We start from the raw sequence: 20,401 nt of genomic DNA, 5'->3' as shown, positions 1-20,401 counted from the left end.
AACAAGATCTGGGGAAGTATATGAAGGGTTCACCTGCTATTAGCTGGTAATTTGCTCTCCTCTCCTAAGCATCGGAAGAATTGTGAGCTATGTCCTCTGATCGCATGTTCCACTGCGGGTTCTCAGCACAGTATCTGTGCTCAGAGGCCCATAAGGGAGATTTCTCCATTGTTCTTTTGCAGAGAGTCAAACTCAATTTCATTCATGCTCCATAGAGTGGTAAGTTGGGAATTGCCAAAGGTTGGAACAGAAAGATAAAGCAGTTTTGTGTCAGGTGTAAGGTAATTATTTGCTAGGGGTTTCCCTGCTATTTCTGTTTTTATTCCCTGCGTTTTCATTAACGGTTAATGAGTTTTCCTCCTTAATTCTGAAACGATAGGTTGGCCACTAGAAGTTGGCTTTTCTTTTCTGCCATGGATACAACCAGCTGTTGCTGCTCTATAAACTTTATGGAGAAGTGAATTAAATTGATAAAGGGAAAAAAAACTTTCAATGACTATTTCAATTCCAAATGAAATGGGGGGGGGGGAGGAATGAACTCTGATGTTACTCTGGTAACTATTTTCACTCACGGCAAAGCTGTCTAGTCCTGAACTCACAGGTACAAAAATAGGGTATAGTGATGCCTTTTTTAACCAAAGAAGAGAAAAATGATAAAGAAAGAAACAAGCTGAACATTTAAAAAATAATGCAGCAAGCTGGGTGCTGTTGTCTATAACCACGCTTTATACCCCTAGATACTCAGGAAGCTGCTTGAAAAGAGGCAGGAAAAGTCCATGAGATTTTTATCTCCTAACAAAAAGCCAAAATGGAGATGTGGCTCAAGTGGTAGAGCACCAAGCCTTGAGTGAAAAATGCCAAGTAAAGAGCATAAGGTTCTGACTTCAAGCCCCAATACCAGTTCAGGTACACACATGTACACACACACACACACATACACACACACACACACACACACACACACACACACACACCGCAGCAAAATAGCAGCTGAAACACACGTTCATGTTTGTTTATCCAATTTTCAGGCTAGTATAAGTTGTCATCTGAGATTTCTAATGAATTATGAGCTATACTCCATTTGTATCTAACCATTTCTCTGGTGTGGCTAGGACTTTCCAGGGTTTGCTATTACTTCATCCCCTATCTTGGATGATACAAGAAAATCAAAATGAATGTCAGACTGTAAACTTTTGGGGGTTTTGTTATTATTATAATTGCAGTTAGGAGTGAGCACGTGACTTCCTACTCTATTTAATATTTAAAAACCCATGAGACACACAACTCCCTCTCTTTAAACTAATAAATCCTCCCTAAAATGCTATAAATAAAATTCCCTGATCCAAATCCACTTAGTTTTCATGCTTGATAGCATTAATATTGCCAGATTTTCACGGACCAATTTCATTGTAAAGCAGTTCCCAAAGCTGAACTATTGTAAGATTAGCAAAATGGCAGCTTATGATTCCTTATTATAACTGTTCACCTACATTATTGAATCTTGCCTCGACAAAAGCAATGTGTTGGGGTACAGATGTGCCCATATAATGGGAAATGTTATTCACATGTAAAAATATTATAGACCCTATTTTCACCACCAAAGCTGAAGTTCTGTCAATAGTTGGTTATAAATGACATCGTTTGGCACATTCTCATGCATTAGAAAATGTACAGTGTTTCCCACACAATAGCTGAGAAGCTTCACTGATTTCTAAATATCCATTTGGACTTGCGTGGTTAGTTCTTGTGATTAATCCACTCGCGGTGAAGGTCTCCGATTCTTCTCTGCTCTATCCAATCTGACTTCCTGCTCATCTTTTTTCTCCTTCCTACATATATCTATAATTCAATGTATGAATATTCTTTTTTATCTCCAAGGTCCTGGCAGTGAATGAGATAGTACTGAATGCTATTAATTCTACTGAACAAATGATAAGCCAGGTAAAGAAAGTTTTATGCATCGTTCTTGTTTTTATTTTTATTTTTTTAATGCTGGTGACGGGGGCTTGAACTCAGGGCTTAGGGGTGATATCCGTGAGTTGTTTTTTTCTGCTCAAATCTAGTGATGTACCATTTGAATTAGAGCTCCATTTCTATTTTTTTCATAGCTACTTGGAGATAAAGAGTCTCATCGATTTTCTTACCCAGGGTTGGCTTTGAACCACAATCCTCAGATTACAGCATCCTGAGTAGCTAGCATTACAAACACGAGCCACCAGAGCCCAGTTTTCATCATTAAAAAAAAAAAGTTGATCCAAAATGAGGTTTGAATGTATAAGATATGGGGCTTAAGACTAACAAGACACTATTTACTAATTACATAATCATGCTAAGAATAACAGAATTGTTAGGAAGCCTCAGAGATAACATTTGCAAAGGGTAGCTGTCAAAATGTTCCAAAAAAGAACCAAATTGATTAGCAACTCCTAGTCCAATCACTACAAAACACCTGTGAATCCAACAATCCAAAGGGCAGCCCAGCTTAGTAATATTCTCACATGAACTATATCTGTCAGTGGTGGATTGGACAGGAAAATCCCCCTGGGAGCCAATTGGAAGGATCTTTTTCTTTCCCTCTCTCTTTCCCTCTCCTTCAAGAAAATGATCCTTTAGGGTGCAAGTTTTCATTTTGACCACTAGGGTGAGCTGCAGCGCGCAGCATCATACTAAATCTTAGAAGTGGTGGGGGGGAAGAAGGGGAAGAGAAGAAAGGAAGACAGAAAGGGAGAAAGAACTTAAAAAGGGGAGGGGGTAGTCATGTAAACTCTTCTGGACCTTCCCTTCTCCTTCCACAAAGTAAGGAGGGTTTTTTTTTTCCCCAACCCCTCTCTGATTGCAAATAAAAGCACATCTTTTGGATATTTACGAAGTGGAGGACAGGCAAGCCACAAATGCAAACCAGATCGTTGTGAATGTGACAACCACACTTCATAAAGCAAATTACAGCCTGTCAGCAGCCATCCTGGCTTTCACATTCCACCATTGTTATTGCTCTTTGGTATTTAAGCAAAACCTGCTGAGTTGGAATATTTTTTTATAGTAACAAGATTTCTGAGCTAATTCAAAAACACATAAACCTAAGTATCTGCTAATACCTGAATAAATACATTTTAAAGCAAATACACGCACTAGGCAACCATAATCTAGAATTCTTGGCTTGTGATTTTGTTTCTTTCTCAGTCTTTAATTCTTATTCTGGAGCTATTCAAATGAATGGTGAGAGAAAGTCAGCTAGAATAATGAAAATAAAATAGCTTGCTGAGTTTTTACTGGATACTGGCTCAGGGTCAAGCTTCTTGTATCATCTTATTGAATCCTCAGAATAATCCTAGGATCTATTATTATCCCAAAGATGCAGATGAACCATTTGGAGACATGACACAGAGATGAAATAAATTGCCCAAAGTCACAGCAGTGATTCATAAATGGCAGAGCCAGGCTCTGACCCCATGCCAGCCTGTGAGTAAGCTCTTGTCTTAATCCTCTGAGCTGTTCAGGCTCCAAATCTGCATACTTTATAAATCATCGTCATTATTCAAAGGCAAAGCACACTGAATGACAGTCAATGACTTGAATTTATGGTATTAATTAGCGTCTTTTGACGTTGGTAAAGTAAGTCAGGAATCAAAACTCTAAATTCATATTAGCAGGAATACTAACAATTACCTGGATAGGAAGACTGGATCTGTCAGACAAAGAGCCACATGTGCCAAGAAGGAAGGAGGCCAACCCACAGCCCAAAGGTCTTGTAGTACTATTGTAGTGATTTTGTTTTGTTTGTTGAACTCAGGACCTCACACTCACAATTAGCTTGCTTGTTTTCTTTCTTTCCTTTCTCTTTCTTTGTTTCTTTTTTCTTTCCTTTCTTTCTTTCTCTGCCAGTCCTGGGGCTTGAACTCAGGGGCTGAGCAATGTCCTTGGGCTTTCTCAAGGTTAGAGCTCTACCACTTGAGCCACAGCACCACTTCTGGCTTTTTCTATGAATGTGGAACCAAAGAATCAATCGTGGGTCTTCGTGCATGCCCAGCAAGCACTCTACCACCAGGCCAAACTCTCAGCCCTTATTTTGTTTTCTTTCTCAAGGCTGACACTACCACTTGAACCACATTTCCACTTCTGGTATTTTGCTGGTTAATTGGAGATTTTTTTTTTTTTAAATCTCATGGAATTTCCCAGCTGGGCTGGTTCTTGGCCTCCTGAGTATCTGAGATTACAAGCATAAGCTACTAGCACCTGGCTAATTTTTCCTTTTTTTTTTAATTGAGGTATCATTAGCTCAAGTACCCATTTAAAGGTAAAGGGTATCACTTTAACTTGGGGAAATACCTCTTCGAGATAAGCTGTAAGGGACAAGTTTTTCAGGCCGTTGTGTGGGTATGTGTATGTTAAATTCCCATCCACTGACAAGGACAGATAGGTTCATAAAACTGGTTCTTCCATTATTTACCACACTGGAGTCAGCAGTAACGAGAAGCTTTATCTCCCACATCATATAAATGCCCTCACCCATAACTAAGAAGTCACTTTCCTGTATTCGCAGTACTTCCGCCATTCTGGTAGGCAAGTTCCTAAGAAAAGAATGTGTGGGTGCAAAACCAAATGAAAAAATAATGCTAATAGATGCAGGCTCAAACATTTCAATGTCATGTGCACGTCACTGGGTCTCAAGTCCAGAGGTAGCACCTTCGTATCCACAAAGGAAGTTGTAAATAGAACAAAAAAGTTTGTCTTTGGGGGCCAGGAGTTTGGCCTAGTGGTAGAGTGCTTGCCTAGCACACACAAAGACCTGGGTTCAATTCCTCAGTACCATGTATATAGAAAAAAACAGAAGTGGTGCTGTGGCTCAAGTGGTAGAGCTCCAACCTTGAGAAAGTCCAAGGACAGTGCTCAGTGGCTCCGAGTTCAAGCACCAGGACTGGCAAAAAAAAAAAAAAGTTTGTCTTCAAATTATGCCTTTCTCTCCTTCTCCATATTTTGTGTTCAGAACATAAAAATTGCTTAGACTGTTTGTGACTCACACCTGTAATCCTAACTACTGAGGAGCCAGAGATTTGAGAATCATGGTTCAAAGCCAGCCTGGGCAGGAATGCCTGTGAGACTTATCTGCATTAACCAACAAAAAGCCAGAAGAGCTATGGTTCAAGAGGTAGAGTGTCAGCCTTGAAGGAAATAGCTGGAAGACAGTGCACAGGTCCTAATTTACAGCCCTAATACCAGTGCCCAGGCACATGCACATTTGCACACACACACACACACACACACACACACTCACTTGTGCGCATGCACGAGCGCGCAGAGGCAGATTTTCTGATGGGCATTAATTGGCATGACAAAATTTCTTTTCTTTCTTTTTTTGTCAGTTGTGTGGCTTTGAAATCTGAGCTTGAGCACTGCCCCTGAGCTTGTTAGCTCAAGACTAGCGCTCTACCGCATTAAGCCCTAGAGTCATTTCCAGCTTTCAGGTGGTTAACTGGAGATAAGGGTCTCATAAACTTTAGTGCCTGGGCTGGCTTTGAACTGTAATCCTCAGATCTCAGTTTCCTGAGTAGCTAGGATTACAGGCATGAGCCCCCAGCACCCGACAACATGCTAAAATTTCTTTTTTTTCCTTTTTTTTATTGTAATTAGTAAAAGGGTTACATGATATTTGCCAGATAGAAGGTGCATTAATTCACATACATTGATACCCTTTCACATGTCTTGGTACCCATTACCCTCCCCCCCACACCCCCACCCCTCTTGGTTTTCCCCCTTCCCTATCAAATTTCAAATAACCAAATACAAATAAATTTAATATATCAGATAACGAAGTGAGATACTATAACAATATGAGATAACCAAGGGACAGCAAAAGAGATGAGAGACAACATAGTACATTAAGGACAACAATCATTCGTTATATGGCTTTTGTTTCAATATCCTGGAGGTCCTTTCAATTAGCTTTATACTATATGGCCTTATGTATCAAGATTTTGCTCTATTCATGCTAAAATTTCTATGTTCAGAAACTACTCACCTGATTTTCCGTGTTGACCCAGGAACATTACCATTTGAGAAACATAGTTTCAAAGCTTTCCATTTATACCTTTCTCACGATATCTACCCACATTCTCTAATTAAATATAGCTAGAGAGGCGGGGGTGGGGCTCAAGTGGTAGAGTGATTGCCTAGCAAGTAAGAGACCCGGAGTCCAAACCCACTACTGCTGAAACAAATAAATACTAGCACTATAATTTTCAATCAAAATATAAGCACCTCTGTGTGTACTATATGTGTGCGTGCGTGTGTGTGTGTGTGTGTGCGTGTGTGTGTGTGTGTGTGTGTGTCTTTGTTTTTGCCCAGGCTGGTCTCGAACCTACAGTTCTCCTGCCTCATTCTCCTCATTGATTACCAGCATGTGCCACCATGGCTGGCTCTTTATGTCTTTTTAAACAAATGGGAACATTTGTTCTATCTGTACCCTGTGTTTTCTTCCCCATCATTTTTCTTAGTAAGTGCTCTGTAATAGTACCTACTGATTTATACATTCTTTATTTTGTTATTAAAAAATAACACAAGCACATGGTAAAAATTCAAACAGTAGTGAAGAATATAAACAAAGATTCTCTCTTCCACTGACACCTGTAATTTCTCTACCACCATTGCTAATAGAGTCTTTCACATTCTACATGTGCGCAGACACCCACATATGTGCATGCACACATGCATGCCTGCACATACATACATGGATGGCAGACACTAAAACAAGCTATTGTTTGGTTAACTTGTCTTTTTTACCTAATAATTGTCTAAAGGCCCACATTGTGTGTGTGTGTGTGTGTGTGTGCGTGTATTCACATATATACATATTTGTACCAATTCCTTTGAACTCCACATAGCATCATATAGTAAAGTAATCCCCTACTGTTGAACACTGAAGCTGTTTCGAGTCTGAATTTTACGCAAGCCACAGTGAATACCTGTGTGTATGTGTGTGTGCACACTCCCATATCGTGATGGGGGTTTGAACTCGGGACCTGTGTTCTCATTTAGTTTCTCATTCAAGGCTGATCTACTGCTTGAGCCATACCTCCACTTGCAACTTTGTGCTGGTGAGTTGGAGGGAGATAAAGTCTCAGATCTGTCTGCATAGACTAGCTTCAAACCTTCATTGTCAGCTCTCAAACCTTCTGAGTAGTTAACATTATAGGTGTGAGCCAATGCCAACCGCCTGGCATGAATATTCTCATACATGATATATTTTGCAGGGAATACAGCAACTGAGTCCATGATTTACCTGTATTAAAGATTTTTCTTGTATCTTAATATCTTCTCCAGAAAAGGACATTTAGAAAAGACAAAAAATCAAGGCTGGGAGTTTTGCCTAGTGGTTAAAGTGCTTGCCTAGCATGCACGAAGACCGGGGTTCAATTCCTCGGTACCATATACCTAGAAAAAAGCTGGAAGTGGTGCTGAGGCTCAAGTAGTAGAGCTCTAGCCTTGAGAAAGCCCAAGGACAGTGCTCAGGCCCTGAGCTCAAGCCAAAGACTGGCAAAAAAAGCGCGCCAAAAACCTTAGAAATTTCAACTTCAAAAAAGGCAAAAAGGAGAATTCTTCTGGAAAAAAATCTTCGTTTCTCTGACTGTAATTTTGAGATAATACATTAATTTTAAAGTGCAGTATTTCCAGTGTGTGTGTGTGTGTGTGTGTGTGTGTGTGTGTGTGTGTGTGTGTGCATCCTTGCCCTGGACCTTGAACTCAGAGCTGGGCACTGTCTCAGTTTTTTCACTCAAGACAAAAGTTCTACTACTTGAATTACAGCTCCACTTCCAGATTTGTGTGTGTGTGTGTATGTGTGTGTGCATTAATGAATTGGAGAGAAGAGTCTCACAGACTTTCCCCCTCCAAGGCTGGCTTTGTACTGCAATCTTCAGGTCTCCGCCTCCTGGGTTAGCTTGGATTCCAGGCATAAGCCACAAGAACAATCACATTATTAACATCACTCTGAACCTGAGCAATAAAGGAAGGAAAATTCTTGTAAGGGGAGCAAAGTCAGTTATTTACTACAAAAACAGTTTGTGTGTACATCTACTTTCTACAGATTAATTTGTACAAAATATAGCCAATGAGTAAAGGGGAGAAATACTTGAAAGAAGTCAAGTCACAAAAGCAGCTGTCAGGATGGTTGATGCTGTAAAGACTGGGCGAAAGCCAAAGGCAAAAGCAGTCAACCTATGTCCATTCTCCCATTAATCTCGCCCCCCCCAAAACCCTTCTTTAAAAGAGTAAGTATAGGTTAGGCTATTCTAGGTCCATAACCAATGCTTATGTTTATAAAATATTAGCATTCCAGGAATAGTGCAAGCAAGATACTTCACAATAAATTACAAGTCGTGTAAATTCAGACTTTTTCTTCCATTTGCAAACACATCATAAATTTGGACTCTGTTTCTTTGTATAAGTCCTACTTATGACTGTGTTAAAAACCTTTTGGCATGAATGCAAAGAGTAGTTTCATAAATAAAACTTAGTAAAAAAAAATCACCATACAGTCCATTAATTCAAAAACACTTCTCTTCAACTTCAAAGGGAACCGCCCCTCCCTCCCTCTCTCTCGGGAGGAGGGAGATGGCCTTTCTTGGCTGCTTTTTTTTTTTTTAGTTTACATATTGTAGTTGTCCTAAACTCAATACTTGACGTCTGGTTGCAAGAGACAGGAAGCTAAGTGATGCTCGTGATCCCATTCCACGGGCTTCAGAGCACTGGGCGCAGAAATCTTACCCCTCAAGTGTGTACTAAGATCACTTTTGTGCGTGCATCCTGCCTTTTTGTGCGTGCAGGCAAGCCTCTCAGATACGCGTGTGGAATGCACAGCCCCACACCCCAGTTCAGCTGGCATGGAGGAGTGTTATGAAAAGAAAGGCGAACCAAACATGGTGTAAGTTCTAGAGATGCATCACTTGGCCAGGGCCGCTTGGGGAGCTAGCTCTTAGCATCACTTTATTACTACTTCATTCTATAACCAGCACTCCATCGTGCCACCGGAACTCACCCCAACTTGCCTTGACTGTGAGGTACACACTAGCATCATTTTACATATGAGGAAAGTGTTTCACTTGCCAACGTTCATAAAGCTTTCCCTGCCCCCCAAGTCCTGGGGCTTAAATGTAGGGCCTGGGCACTGTTCCGAAGCCTCTTTGTGCTCGAGGCTAGCACTCTACCACTTGAGCCATAGAGCCACTTTCAACTTTTTCTGAGTAGTTTATTGGAGCTATCTCCTGGACTTTTCTAAGTGTGTTAGCTTTGAACTATAATCGCCAGATCTCAGCCTCCTGAGTAGCTAGGATTCCAGGTGGAAGCTGGCATGCCAGCTCTCATAAGGCATTTGAGAAACTACACACTAGGCGCACTGGCTCACGCCTGGAATCCTAGCTACTCAGGAGGCGGACATCTGAGGATTACAGTTTGAAGCCAGCCTGGGTAGAAAATGCTGAAACCCTTACCTCCAACTAACTAGCAAAAATCCAGAAGTGGGGCTGTGCCTGGAGCAGGAGCCTTCAGTGAAACAGCCAAGCAAGAGCACAAGATCCTGAGTTCAAGCTCCAATACCAGCATAAAAAGAAAGAGAGGGAGGAAGAGGGAGAGGAGGGAAGGAAGAAGGGAGGGAGGGGGGAGGAAATAAGCAAGCAAGGAAGGAAGGAAATTAGCTTTGGAAAAGTTTATAGCGCTTTTTAAATTATGGAGTCAAGCAGTTCATAAAGCTCCTTGCAGGTCTGGCCGGCGAGTCTGGGGTTCTCTGAGATTGGTGCGCAGCCATCTGCAACCACTGTGCGTAATTACTATTCAGGAACTTGTTTCTGACATTCTCAGAGAACGAAGAAGAACGGAGGCGCACAGCGCCCCTACACCCCTCAAATGGTTTAATGATTTCTAATCCCAATGTTGAACCTTTTAAAAAATGTGTTCTAAAAAAATGTGTTTTAAATCCTGGCCTTTTTCTTTTTAAATTTTACGCACACAGCTGTCTGTTGCACTTTTTTAGCATCGTGCCAGATGCTGGGTTCATCAAGCAAAAAAAGCAGGAAAACAATGGTTGGGAAGCAATTAGCAACCCCGCGGCTGTGCCGGGCTCCTATTCGAATGAGATAACACGGTTCTCGTGGGAGTTCCCAGCCGGGGCTTCGCTCCTGACATTTCCCTGCTGCCAGGCCGGCTGTGCAAGCTCACAGTGATGGAGGAGACAACGTATTGGAATTTACTTCCGAAGCAAATGAAGAATTAACTGAGTTGGACCTCGCCCAGGATGTTGAATATGGACTCAGTCACCATCCTATTTGAAGGCTACAGATTCCTGTTGGTATCTAACAAAGCTCCTCAAGAAAACGAAATGATCCAGCAAGCCATCTACCCAGGAGGCAGAGGCACAGAGCTTCTTATGGCAACAGGCAGCACAAAGGGTGCCAGCAGGGTGGAGATTAATTAAACACTCCACTAACTTGCCTCAAAAATGGCTACTGTTGTGCCAGGCATGGTGGCACATGCCTCTAATCCCAGCTACTTGGAGAGGTAGGGAGGGAGGGAGGGAGGGAGGGAAAGAAGGAGGAAGGGAGGGAGGGAGGGAGGGAATGGAATGTGGGGTAATTACAATTAAAGGATGGCCAAGGGAAAAAAGTTAGCAAGACTCCATCTCAATCCATAAGCCAGGCACAGTAGTTCACATCTGTAGTTGCAGCTACAAGACCATATCCAGGAGAATCAGGGTCTGAGGCCAGTGCAGAGTGAGAACACAAGGTTCTAGTGGAGAAATAACTAAAGCAAGAAAGGACATGGTGATATTGTTCAAGTGGTAGAGCAACTACCTGACAAATGAAGTTTTCAGTGTAAGTCCCAGTACTACCAAAAAAAAAAAGAAGAAGCCAGGTGCAGTGGCTCAGGCCTGCAATCCTAGCTGCTCAGAGGCTGAGATCTGAGGATCTCAGTTCAAAGCCAGCCAGGGCACTAAAGTCTGTGAGACTCTTTTCTCCAATTAACCACCAAAAAACCAGAAGTGGTGCTGTGGCTCAAGGGGTAGGGTGGTAGCCTTGAGCTGAAGAGCTCAGGGATAGCGCCCAGGCCCAGAGTTCAAGCCCCATGACCAACGAGAGAGGGGGGGAGGGAGAGGGGGAGGGAGGGAGAAAAAGGGAGAGAGAAGAGAGAATAGAGGAAGGCAGGCAGGCAGGCCTAAATGGGCTGCTGCTACTCTGTGGAGCAACTCAGACAGGCATAGCATTTACTCATTTTTAATCTACAACTATACCTTACCCCACAGTACTCACCTTGAGGTTGAAAATCCCAACAGTATCTGAAATACAAAAGAAACAAAATGGAGGTAAGTCCAAGGTGATTCTCGCTTTTGGCTGACATACATTGGCTCTAGTGCCTAATCCAAAAACATTGCTATTTTAGTCAATATCTAGCTAAAACCTGGTTTTGTTTGAGCAGAACCAGAGCTGCTCCTGAGATGGGAGCAATTCTTTAAGCCTCACCCGCTACAGTGCAGCTCAGCATGACTAGGCAATTGTGACGTTATGAGGCAAGGGCCTGCTGACCACAGGACCTTTGAATGGGACAGCTTTTTGCTGAGGCACCCATCTGCTATGTTACAGGACCATTGAATCACTGGTCCTGGGAGACAAATACCAAGCAAACAGTACTCCCAGCTGTTAAGATAACCAACCTTTCCCCACATCCTCCACCACCTCCTATCCCTCAGAGATACAGAAGAGACGTAAAGCTGACTCAAGACTGCCTGACAGATTAAGATCCGTACCGAGAGAGACCTGGTAATCCACTGGGCACTGGTGACTCCACCAAGGATTACTTGGTTTTATCCCCAAAGCCTCTGAGACATTCCTACCAGGCCTGCACACAGATAACACACCCACCCCTCTCCAATCTTCTCTTTGGAGCCGAAGCTTCATTGGGGACCAGGAGTCACTCCTGCATGACCATGAGCACTAAGCCTCAGCAGCTGAGTGAGAGGATGCTTGGGGCTGAGAAATGACAGATACAGAATGAGCCTGGAGAGACTGAGCCAGGCAGCGCCACCCTGCTGACAGCCAGGCCCCAAGGATCTCACCTCCCAAAGGGAAAACCCGAGTCCACTTCCCAGGCAAGAGTGCCACAGACTGTGTGCTACACAAGCCTCCAGCACTGCCCCTTAGGCCTTTATTTGTCACATGGGATCTCCCATTTTTGTTCAGGGCTGACCTTAGACCATGATCTTCCTACCCACACAGCTAAGATTACAGCCGTGGATTACCAGGCCCCGTTCGTTGGCTGGGATAGGGTCTCACTAATTCCCCAGGCTTGGCCTTGAACTGACATCTTCCCAAATTTCACTTTTTAAGTAGTGTTGGATGCCTTTCTAAGTATCTCACCTATATTAATCTACTTCCTCAACACTCCACCTCTCTGTTAAGCCTATTTTCTAAATAAGGGAAATGAGGTGTCATGAGATGAAATTCAGTTACTTTAATAAGAAACGAAGGGGGGGTGCTGTTGGCTCCTGCTTGTAATCCTAGCTACTCAGAAGGCTGAGATCTGAGGACCAAAGCCGGCTCAGGCAGGAAAGTCGATAAGACTCTTATCTCCAATTAACCACTAGAAAATCAGAAGTGGCACAAAGTGGTAGAGGGCTGGCCTTGAGCAGAAGAGCTCAGGGAAAATTCCCCGCCCCTGGGTTCAAGCCCCATGGCCAACAAGAAAGGAGCAAGGAAGGAAGGAAGGAAGGAAGGAAGGAAGGAAGGAAGGAAGGAAGGAAGGAAGGAAGGAAGGAAGGAAGGGAGGGAGGGGGAAGGGAGGAATTGAGGGAGGGAGAGAAAAAAGAGAGAGGAAGAAAGGAAGAAAGAAAGGGGGACAAGAAAGACAGGGAGGGAGGGAAAGAGAAAGGAAGGAAGGAAGGAAGGAAGGAAGGAAGGAAGGAAGGAAGGAAGTTCTTAAATATATAATCCAATATTATATCAAAATCAGTTGTCTTTCTCTCCCCAATGTGTGAGAGTGTGTGAGTGTGTGTGTGAGTGTGTGTGTGTGTGTGTGTGTGTGTGTGTTGGTACTAGGACTTACACTCGGGGCCTGGGCACTGTTCCCTTGGTGCTCAAGGCTGGGGCTATAGCACTGGAGCTACAACTTCCTCTTGACTTCTTGATGACTTACTGGGGATGGATGAGTGGTGTAGACTTTCCTGCCCAGCAATCTGAGCCATAATCCTCAGACCTCGGCTCCTAAGCAGCCAGGAACTGGGGTTCCCCATTTTAGAGCCATAGAAACAGAGATTCCAGACGGTCACACGACTCCACAGAGACCACAGGACAGTGAAGTGGCAGAATGGAAATGTCGCCGTCCCAGAGACCCCATTCTCACATTCCACACGAGCTGCTTTCTTGTTGGCAGCAGCACAGCCACCAACCTAGGACTTGAAGGAAGGGGGGGACTGCTTTGTTGGACAGCCTGTGTCTTTTGGGGCAGGGTCTGATCAGAGGTGTCTAATTTGGGGTCCACAGCGGGGCTTTAGGGAATTCATAAATTCCCCAGAAGAGTATAACATAATATGCTTTCAGTTCCCTTGTAGACGAGCCCATAGACTTCCTCAGTGCCTGTCTGTCTGTCTGTCTGTCCCCACCAAAATAAAACCAAGTATGACCCACTGGATCAGATAAATACAGCAATCGTGGCATTATGAAATTAGCAGTCTAAGCTGGGAGGCCGCGCCTCACATCTATAATTCCTATCTGCTCCAGAGGCCTGAGATACAGAAGACTGTGGTTCAAAACAGCGTGGGCATCTCTAAAATAACTAGCACAAATGCTGGATGGAAGGCATGGCCTAAGTGGTAGAGTACCCCCCAAAAGTGAATGAATGACCCCCAAAACAGAAAAACCAACATCAGTGGTGTGGCAAATTTAGAACATCTAGACACAATTTTTTCCAACGGAAGCATCAAAAGCACTGTTTTACTTGCATCTTACAAGCTACTTAAACATTATCACACGTATCCCACTTTGGTAAACTAACTGCTGAACCAAGGAAATCTAGATGGTTTAGGGGTGTACAAATCTGAACGTCACTTTAGTGTTAAAAAAAAAAGAAAGAAAGAAAGAAAGCCATTGTTAAGACCCAAAAAACACCTTGCTCTTGACCTTGGCCAGAAGATGGATGCATGCTCAAGAAAGAGCCTTTGCCAAGCATCACCAAGTCTCTACTCTGTAGATATTCCCTAGATCCTAGGGGCTTTTCATCCTGATCAGAATCCTCTTTCTACCACCAGTGTGCCACCACTACCACTGGCAAGCAGCAAGGGGTAATGTGGCAGCTGACACCCACAACAGAAATGGGGAACGAGCGCCACCTGGTGGAAGCATCTAGGGGAGGCATTAAAGGCTTAGGACCCCGGGGGTCCAGATGCCAGTCACACAGTCACACAGCAAAAAGATGGTCCTTGGTAGGGAGGTGGTGCCCTCCCTCTGGCCCAGTTCCTCCAATCAGAATAAAAGTGCAAAACCCAGTGCCTGCCTTCAAGGAGCTTACCCTCTAGTCCAAATGACAAGATATTTGAATACGGAGAGATGACAAGAGAGCGTGGTAACAAGAGACCATCTACATGCAACGAGTAACAGGACCTGTCAGAAGAGGATGCAGGGTTCTTTTAGGAGATGTGCTATTTCTGTGGTTTTGAGTCAATACATCTAATGTCTAGAAACCCTTCCTGGCTACACAAGGTTCTCCTACATACAAAATACCATCGCAACAATCATTCACGCAATAACATAGAAGCAGCCTTCTCAATATAAACCATGACTCTTCCTCAAGTTTTTAAAGTCCACTTCCAGAAAATTTTAATTTTGAAAAAATTTAGTAAGAAATTAGAGCTAGAGACCTAGCTGAAACAGTAGAGTACCAGCGTAGTAATCACGAGGCCTTGAGTTCAAACCCTAGCATTGCCCAAAAGAAAAAGTCTCTCTTTTACTTTTTAGTATGAAGACTGAGTTCCCATGAGTAAATCTTCACTGGTATCTACAAGGTTCCCATCCTTGCTGTGTGTGTGTGTGTGTGTGTGTGTGTGTGTGTGTGTGTGTGTGTGCATGCTCCCATCATGGGGATTGAACTCAGGGCCTGTATACTGTCCCTGAGGTTGTTTTTTATTTTCCTCTCAAGGTTAGTGTTTTTGACTTTAAGCCACAGCTCCACCTCTGGCTTTTTGTGGTTAATTGGAGATAAAAAAAAAAAGTCTCATGGACATTCCTGCCTGGCCTGGCTTTGAACAACAATCCTCCAATGTCAACCTCCTGCATGGCTAGGGTTACAGGTGTGAGCCACCCATGACCAGCTCTTTTTCTGCTTTTAATAGGCAACACAATATAACTCAATGGCCTCATACAAAAAAAGCTCATTGGGTATTCTGTGGCAACATTAAAGACCAAAATATCAGGTCACATTTGAAATGGGAATCATTTGTTTCATTGACTGATTGCCTTTAAGTCTTTGATATATCCACTGTGGTGGACAACTCCCACCAAAGCTATTGGACAGCCAAGAAGAAGGTACAAGATAGAGACCTGATTGTGAGACAGGCAGGGAACAAGGTGCCAAAGCACAAAGCCAGAGATAGCCTTTTGTTTCCAAACTTGTGTCCTGGGGGAAAAACAAACAAACAAACCAGACTTCCCTCACACACTGGGGTTCCAACTGACTGCTCTGTTTCAGCTTCTGTCTTTGCCTCCTGGCCCTGTCCTTCTGTCAAAACCAAGTAGAGACTCCTGTGTCCCATATACTCAAGACATCCCAGCTGAGGGGCCTGCAGCCCTTACACTGACAGGGAAACTGAGGCAGTGGGGGCTACCTGGCTGTCCCCCACAGTGCAGCCACCACAGTGGATCTTGAGCAGAATGGGAGGGCATGTGAAAGCCTGAGCATCATTTGAAAGTGATGCTGTTTCTGTGGAAACCCTTACAGCAACCTGGACCAGGCTTCCCTTACAGGGCCCCCTTGTTCTGAGTATGGTCAGATCACTGGGCCCAGAGTAGATATTTACATAAACACTTTCAAACTGGATTTATTAATCCCGCTCCTCTAGGTGGTTTTTCTCAAGATGAACATTTGGATACAGTCTCTAAATTTCACCTCTTGAAACCCTTCACTCTTTGAGGGATGAAAAGTCCACAAAACCTAACCTGTGCCTTGTTTGACAGAAATGGCCAGGTTGTACAGAAACAATGAGGTTGGCTCAGAATTCAGCATGGAAAACAACAACAACAAAACCCGCAAACAAACAAACAAAACCCTGAAGGCAGAAAGAACGCAGATCTGGATCATTCCAGAACCTGCCATACTTCTGGCTGAGGGAGGACTTGGGGTCACACAGAAGAAGGCTGGCAGTGCAGTGCAGGACCACAAAGAAGCCAGGACCGGGGCTGCAAGGAGAGGCCAGGCAAGGGGCCGAGATCATCTGTAGGACAGACGGAAGAGGCGCCGCCCTGTACCCCAAAGCAGATATATCTGAGACAGGGCTGAGAAGGATACAGAGTGGGTTCCAGTGTGAAGCCTCTGTTTTCTCTTTGAGGCTGTGCCAAGAGTGAGAGGTGCTATGACAGGGCAGACTGATAAGGGCTAGAAAGAGTGAAGTGAAAAGGGGAATAGAAAAGGTTGTTGACAAGAAACACATACACAAATGGCCAGCCGTCGTCATGGGTTCAGCTAAAGTTGAAGACTAAGATTTACTGTGGTAGCGATTCAGTTGTACCATTTTTCTTCAGCACTGGTTAGCTGCCCAGATGTAAGAAGAGAGAAGTTGAGCAGTTCAACTGATCCTAGGCTAGGAAAGAGAGTAAGAGAAAAATGGAAGGGACAGGTCATGGCGCTTATATTAAAGAGAAAAGAAGCTAATTGTAAGAGTCTTTCCTATGTGTCTGCAACTTTGAAAAGTTCTCTACCCAGTCCGATGCCTGTAATCCTAGCTACTCAGGAAGCTGAGATCTGAGCACTGCAGTTGGAAGAGCCAACCTGGGCAGGAAAGTCCAAGAGACTCTTACCACCAATTAGCCCTCAAAAATTCAGAAGTGGAGCTATGGCTCAAGTGGTAATCTTGAGAAGAAAAAAAAAGCTAAGCTAGACTATGAGGGCCTGAGTTCAAGCCCCAGTACTTGCACACCCATACATTCACACATACCATCTATCCAGTTGAAATTTAGGAACCACCCCTTTATTTCTTTCTCCCATCAGCCACCAAGATCCAGCCTTCCTATCCACTTGATGTGTCTCCTTTCCATTTTCGTAGACACGGAATCCACTCAAGTCTCCAAATTGCCCACAGAGATGAGTGGAACCAGGTCTAAGTGCCCTCCCCCACCATCTTCTTGCTCCCTGGCCCCCATCTTATCAGTGCTGACCTGAAGAGCAAAGGCTCTGCAGACAGCTCTAGGCTGTGAGCCTACAGCCACATTCCGTTTTCTTCATCTTTAAAACAGAAATATGAATCCACACCAATGGCTTACACCTGTAATCCTAGCAATCACAAGACCGAGATCTAAGGATAGTTCAAGGCTAGCCCAGACCAGGAAAATATATGTGACTCTTATCTCCAATTAGCAACCAAAAAACCAAAAGTGGAGCTATGCCTCAAGTGATAAAGCACTAGACTGAAGCACAAAGCTCAGAGACATTGCCCAGGCCCTGAGTTCAAGACCCAGGACCAGCACCAAAAACAAACCCTCCCGAAATATGAAGCCAAGTGCAGGAACTCACACCTGAAATCCAAGCAACACAAGAGGCTGAGATCTGGAAATTGAAGTTCCGAGCCAGCCCAGGCAGACAAATCTAAGAGATTCTTATCTCTAATTAACCTACAAAAAGCTCGAACTAGAGGTGTGGCTCAAGCCCCAGTAATGAGGAGGTTATTAAAAAAAAAAAGATCTTCATCTAAACAAAAACCTCTTCCTTTTTTTATTTCCTTCCTAAAGCCTAGCTTCAAAGACTACCCACAAGATGACCAGCAAACATATACTTCAAAAGACACGTCTGAATACACATTGCAGTGGCAAGAATCCAATACATAAATACAATCAATTTGCTTCCTCATTAAAAGCTTTCATGAAGAAAATGATTTAATACAAATGCAAAGGCGACTGACACTGATTAATTGAAAAATAACAAGAGAATCCTAATTAAAGATGGAATATCATTTCCCTCACTCACATTGCAACAAAATCAGAACAAACAGAAAAAAGCAGAATCTAAAGAGAGGACTTCTTTTGGTAATCACTCAAAGAATTATAATGAACTGCTGAAATGTTAGTAACATTCTTAATCTCTTTGTGTGTGTGTGGACTAACTAGTATAAGGGCTTGAACTCAGTGCCAGGATTCTCAAGAGTCCCTTTTTCACTCAAGATTGACATTCTATTACTTGAGCCATAGCTCTACATCTGGTTTTTGCTGGTGAATTGGAGATAAGAGTCTCACAGATTTTCCTGCCTGGGCTGGCTTTGAACAGCAATCCTCAGATCTCAGCTTCCTGAGGAGCTAGGATCACATTCATAATCTACCAGCACTCAGCTCTTAAGTATATCTTATCATCAGATTACAATCTCCTATACCATGAATGTTGAATTACTATCATGTACAAATTTACTCTTCAGATAAAATGAAGAGGAAAACAAACTGTAACAAGCAGATAGGCAGAGAAGCAGAAAAGTTGAATTCTGAGTCTCAAATCACTTTAGGAAGGCTGACAGGAGCCAGTGACAGAGGGATGAAAAAGAAGGCCATTTGGGGGGGTAAAGAACCAGCAGGCCTTTGTTAGATGCTGGGGAAGTGGGAGAAGAGCCATCCCTCAGGATTCTGCCTCTGATATCTAAGCTAGGGAAAAGAAAGAAGACTTGGGCAGTGGAGAGAACGGAAAATAAGGAAGTCAGTTCCGGCCGCTGGGGCTGTTAGACTGCTTCAAGTAGCTGAAAGCCTGACCGACAGGAGTTGAGACAAGCAGACATTTATTCATCCCCACAAAACCAGTCTGCTGGGCACTGGTGGCTCATACCTGTCATCCTAGCTACTCAGGAGGCTGAGACCCCAGGATCACGATTCAAAGCCAGCCAGGACAGGAAAGTCATTGAGAGTCCTATCTCCATTTAACTAGCAAAAAGGACCAGAAGTAGAGCTGTGGCTCAGATGGTAGAGCTCCAGTCTTGAGCGAAAAACTCAAGAGACACAGCCAGACCCAGAGTTCAAGTTCTAGTACCAGTACACACACAGGAAAAATGTCTGAAGACAGAGGAGTCCAGAGTTGGTGCTGGCCCCAGAAGTGGACATGAGAAATCCAGCCCCATCTTTCTAGTCTAGACTCTAGAGCAGAATGAAGTAAGCCTCAAGGTGACTTCTGCCATTCCATGTATCAGTTCTCATATAAAACTGTCCTATCTGAAGTCTTCTGACCCATGGACTCCAAGGTCCCTAAAGTCATCTTGCCAGGTGCTGGTGGTACATACCTACAATCCTCACCCCTCAAAAGGCTGACATCTGAGGATTACAGTTGGAAGTCAGCCCAGGAAGCATATCTCGGAGACTCTTAACTCCAGTGAATAAACAGGTAGCAGGGAATGGATGCGTGGTTCAAATGGTAGAGCACCAGCCCTAAGTGGAAAAAGCTAAAGGACAGAACCCCAGCCCTGAGGTTAAACACTGGTACTGGCGTGCGTACACACACACACACACACACACACACACACACACACACACACACACACACGACATTCTGTGTTTTATAAATTCTAGACCAACCATTGGACAAAAAAGCAGAATGGCTTCAGCTGGCAATTCATCCCTGGCTAACAAGGTCTGTGGTCAAGGGAGAAAGGAAAGTCTGAGGTCCCTTGAACATTCACATTCTAAGAACTAGCAAACCAACCAACCAACCAATAAAACTCCTTGCTCTACCTTTTCAAATTAGTCTGCCTTAGAAAATCCAGATACACATTTATTCTCTTACACATTTGCATGGTTTTCAATTTAAAATGAAAGAAAAAAAAGCAGGAGGTAGGAGAAAGAAGCTAAAGAAAGCCTCGCAAGGGACTTTTTCTTCTATCCATACTGCCTCCATGAACATGTTGTCCATCTATCTCAGGTGACAGAATGCTTCTTAAGACCCCTCCACGTCTTCCACAGGGCACCCAGACACGCAGTAAAAGAAGAGACTGGGAACAGAATTCATCTACTTCTGCCATATGGCACTGCACAACACTGGCTGCGGCCTGAGCACTCCATTTCACCAGAGCCATACTTATTCTGAATTTTAATCATTTTAGGATCAGCAAACATATGCCTACCAACCTGCTTCATTTACACAAAATTCTGAAACATAATCACACTGCACACTCAAAAAAAATGATTGGTTC

At 43.6% G+C, this 20,401-nt stretch overlaps 1 protein-coding gene across 1 annotated transcript in view; it reads right to left on the bottom strand.

The window, feature by feature from the left end:
• The window catches only part of Skap1 (src kinase associated phosphoprotein 1), a 255,916-nt gene that overhangs the window by 217,033 nt on the left and 18,482 nt on the right, over positions 1–20,401 (bottom strand). The window contains exon 3 of the mRNA XM_090350691.1: positions 11,295–11,320. Coding sequence (XP_090206817.1) covers positions 11,295–11,320 — 26 coding nt within the window. The remainder of the gene's footprint in view (positions 1–11,294; positions 11,321–20,401) is intronic.

Source organism: Megascapheus bottae, chromosome 17, assembly GCF_031878675.1.
Source record: "Megascapheus bottae isolate mThoBot1 chromosome 17, mThoBot2.hap1, whole genome shotgun sequence".
NCBI classification, from domain to species: domain Eukaryota; kingdom Metazoa; phylum Chordata; class Mammalia; order Rodentia; family Geomyidae; genus Megascapheus; species Megascapheus bottae.
The sequence above is the reverse complement of the archived record's forward strand: the minus strand, read 5'-3'. Positions and strand labels throughout refer to the sequence as shown.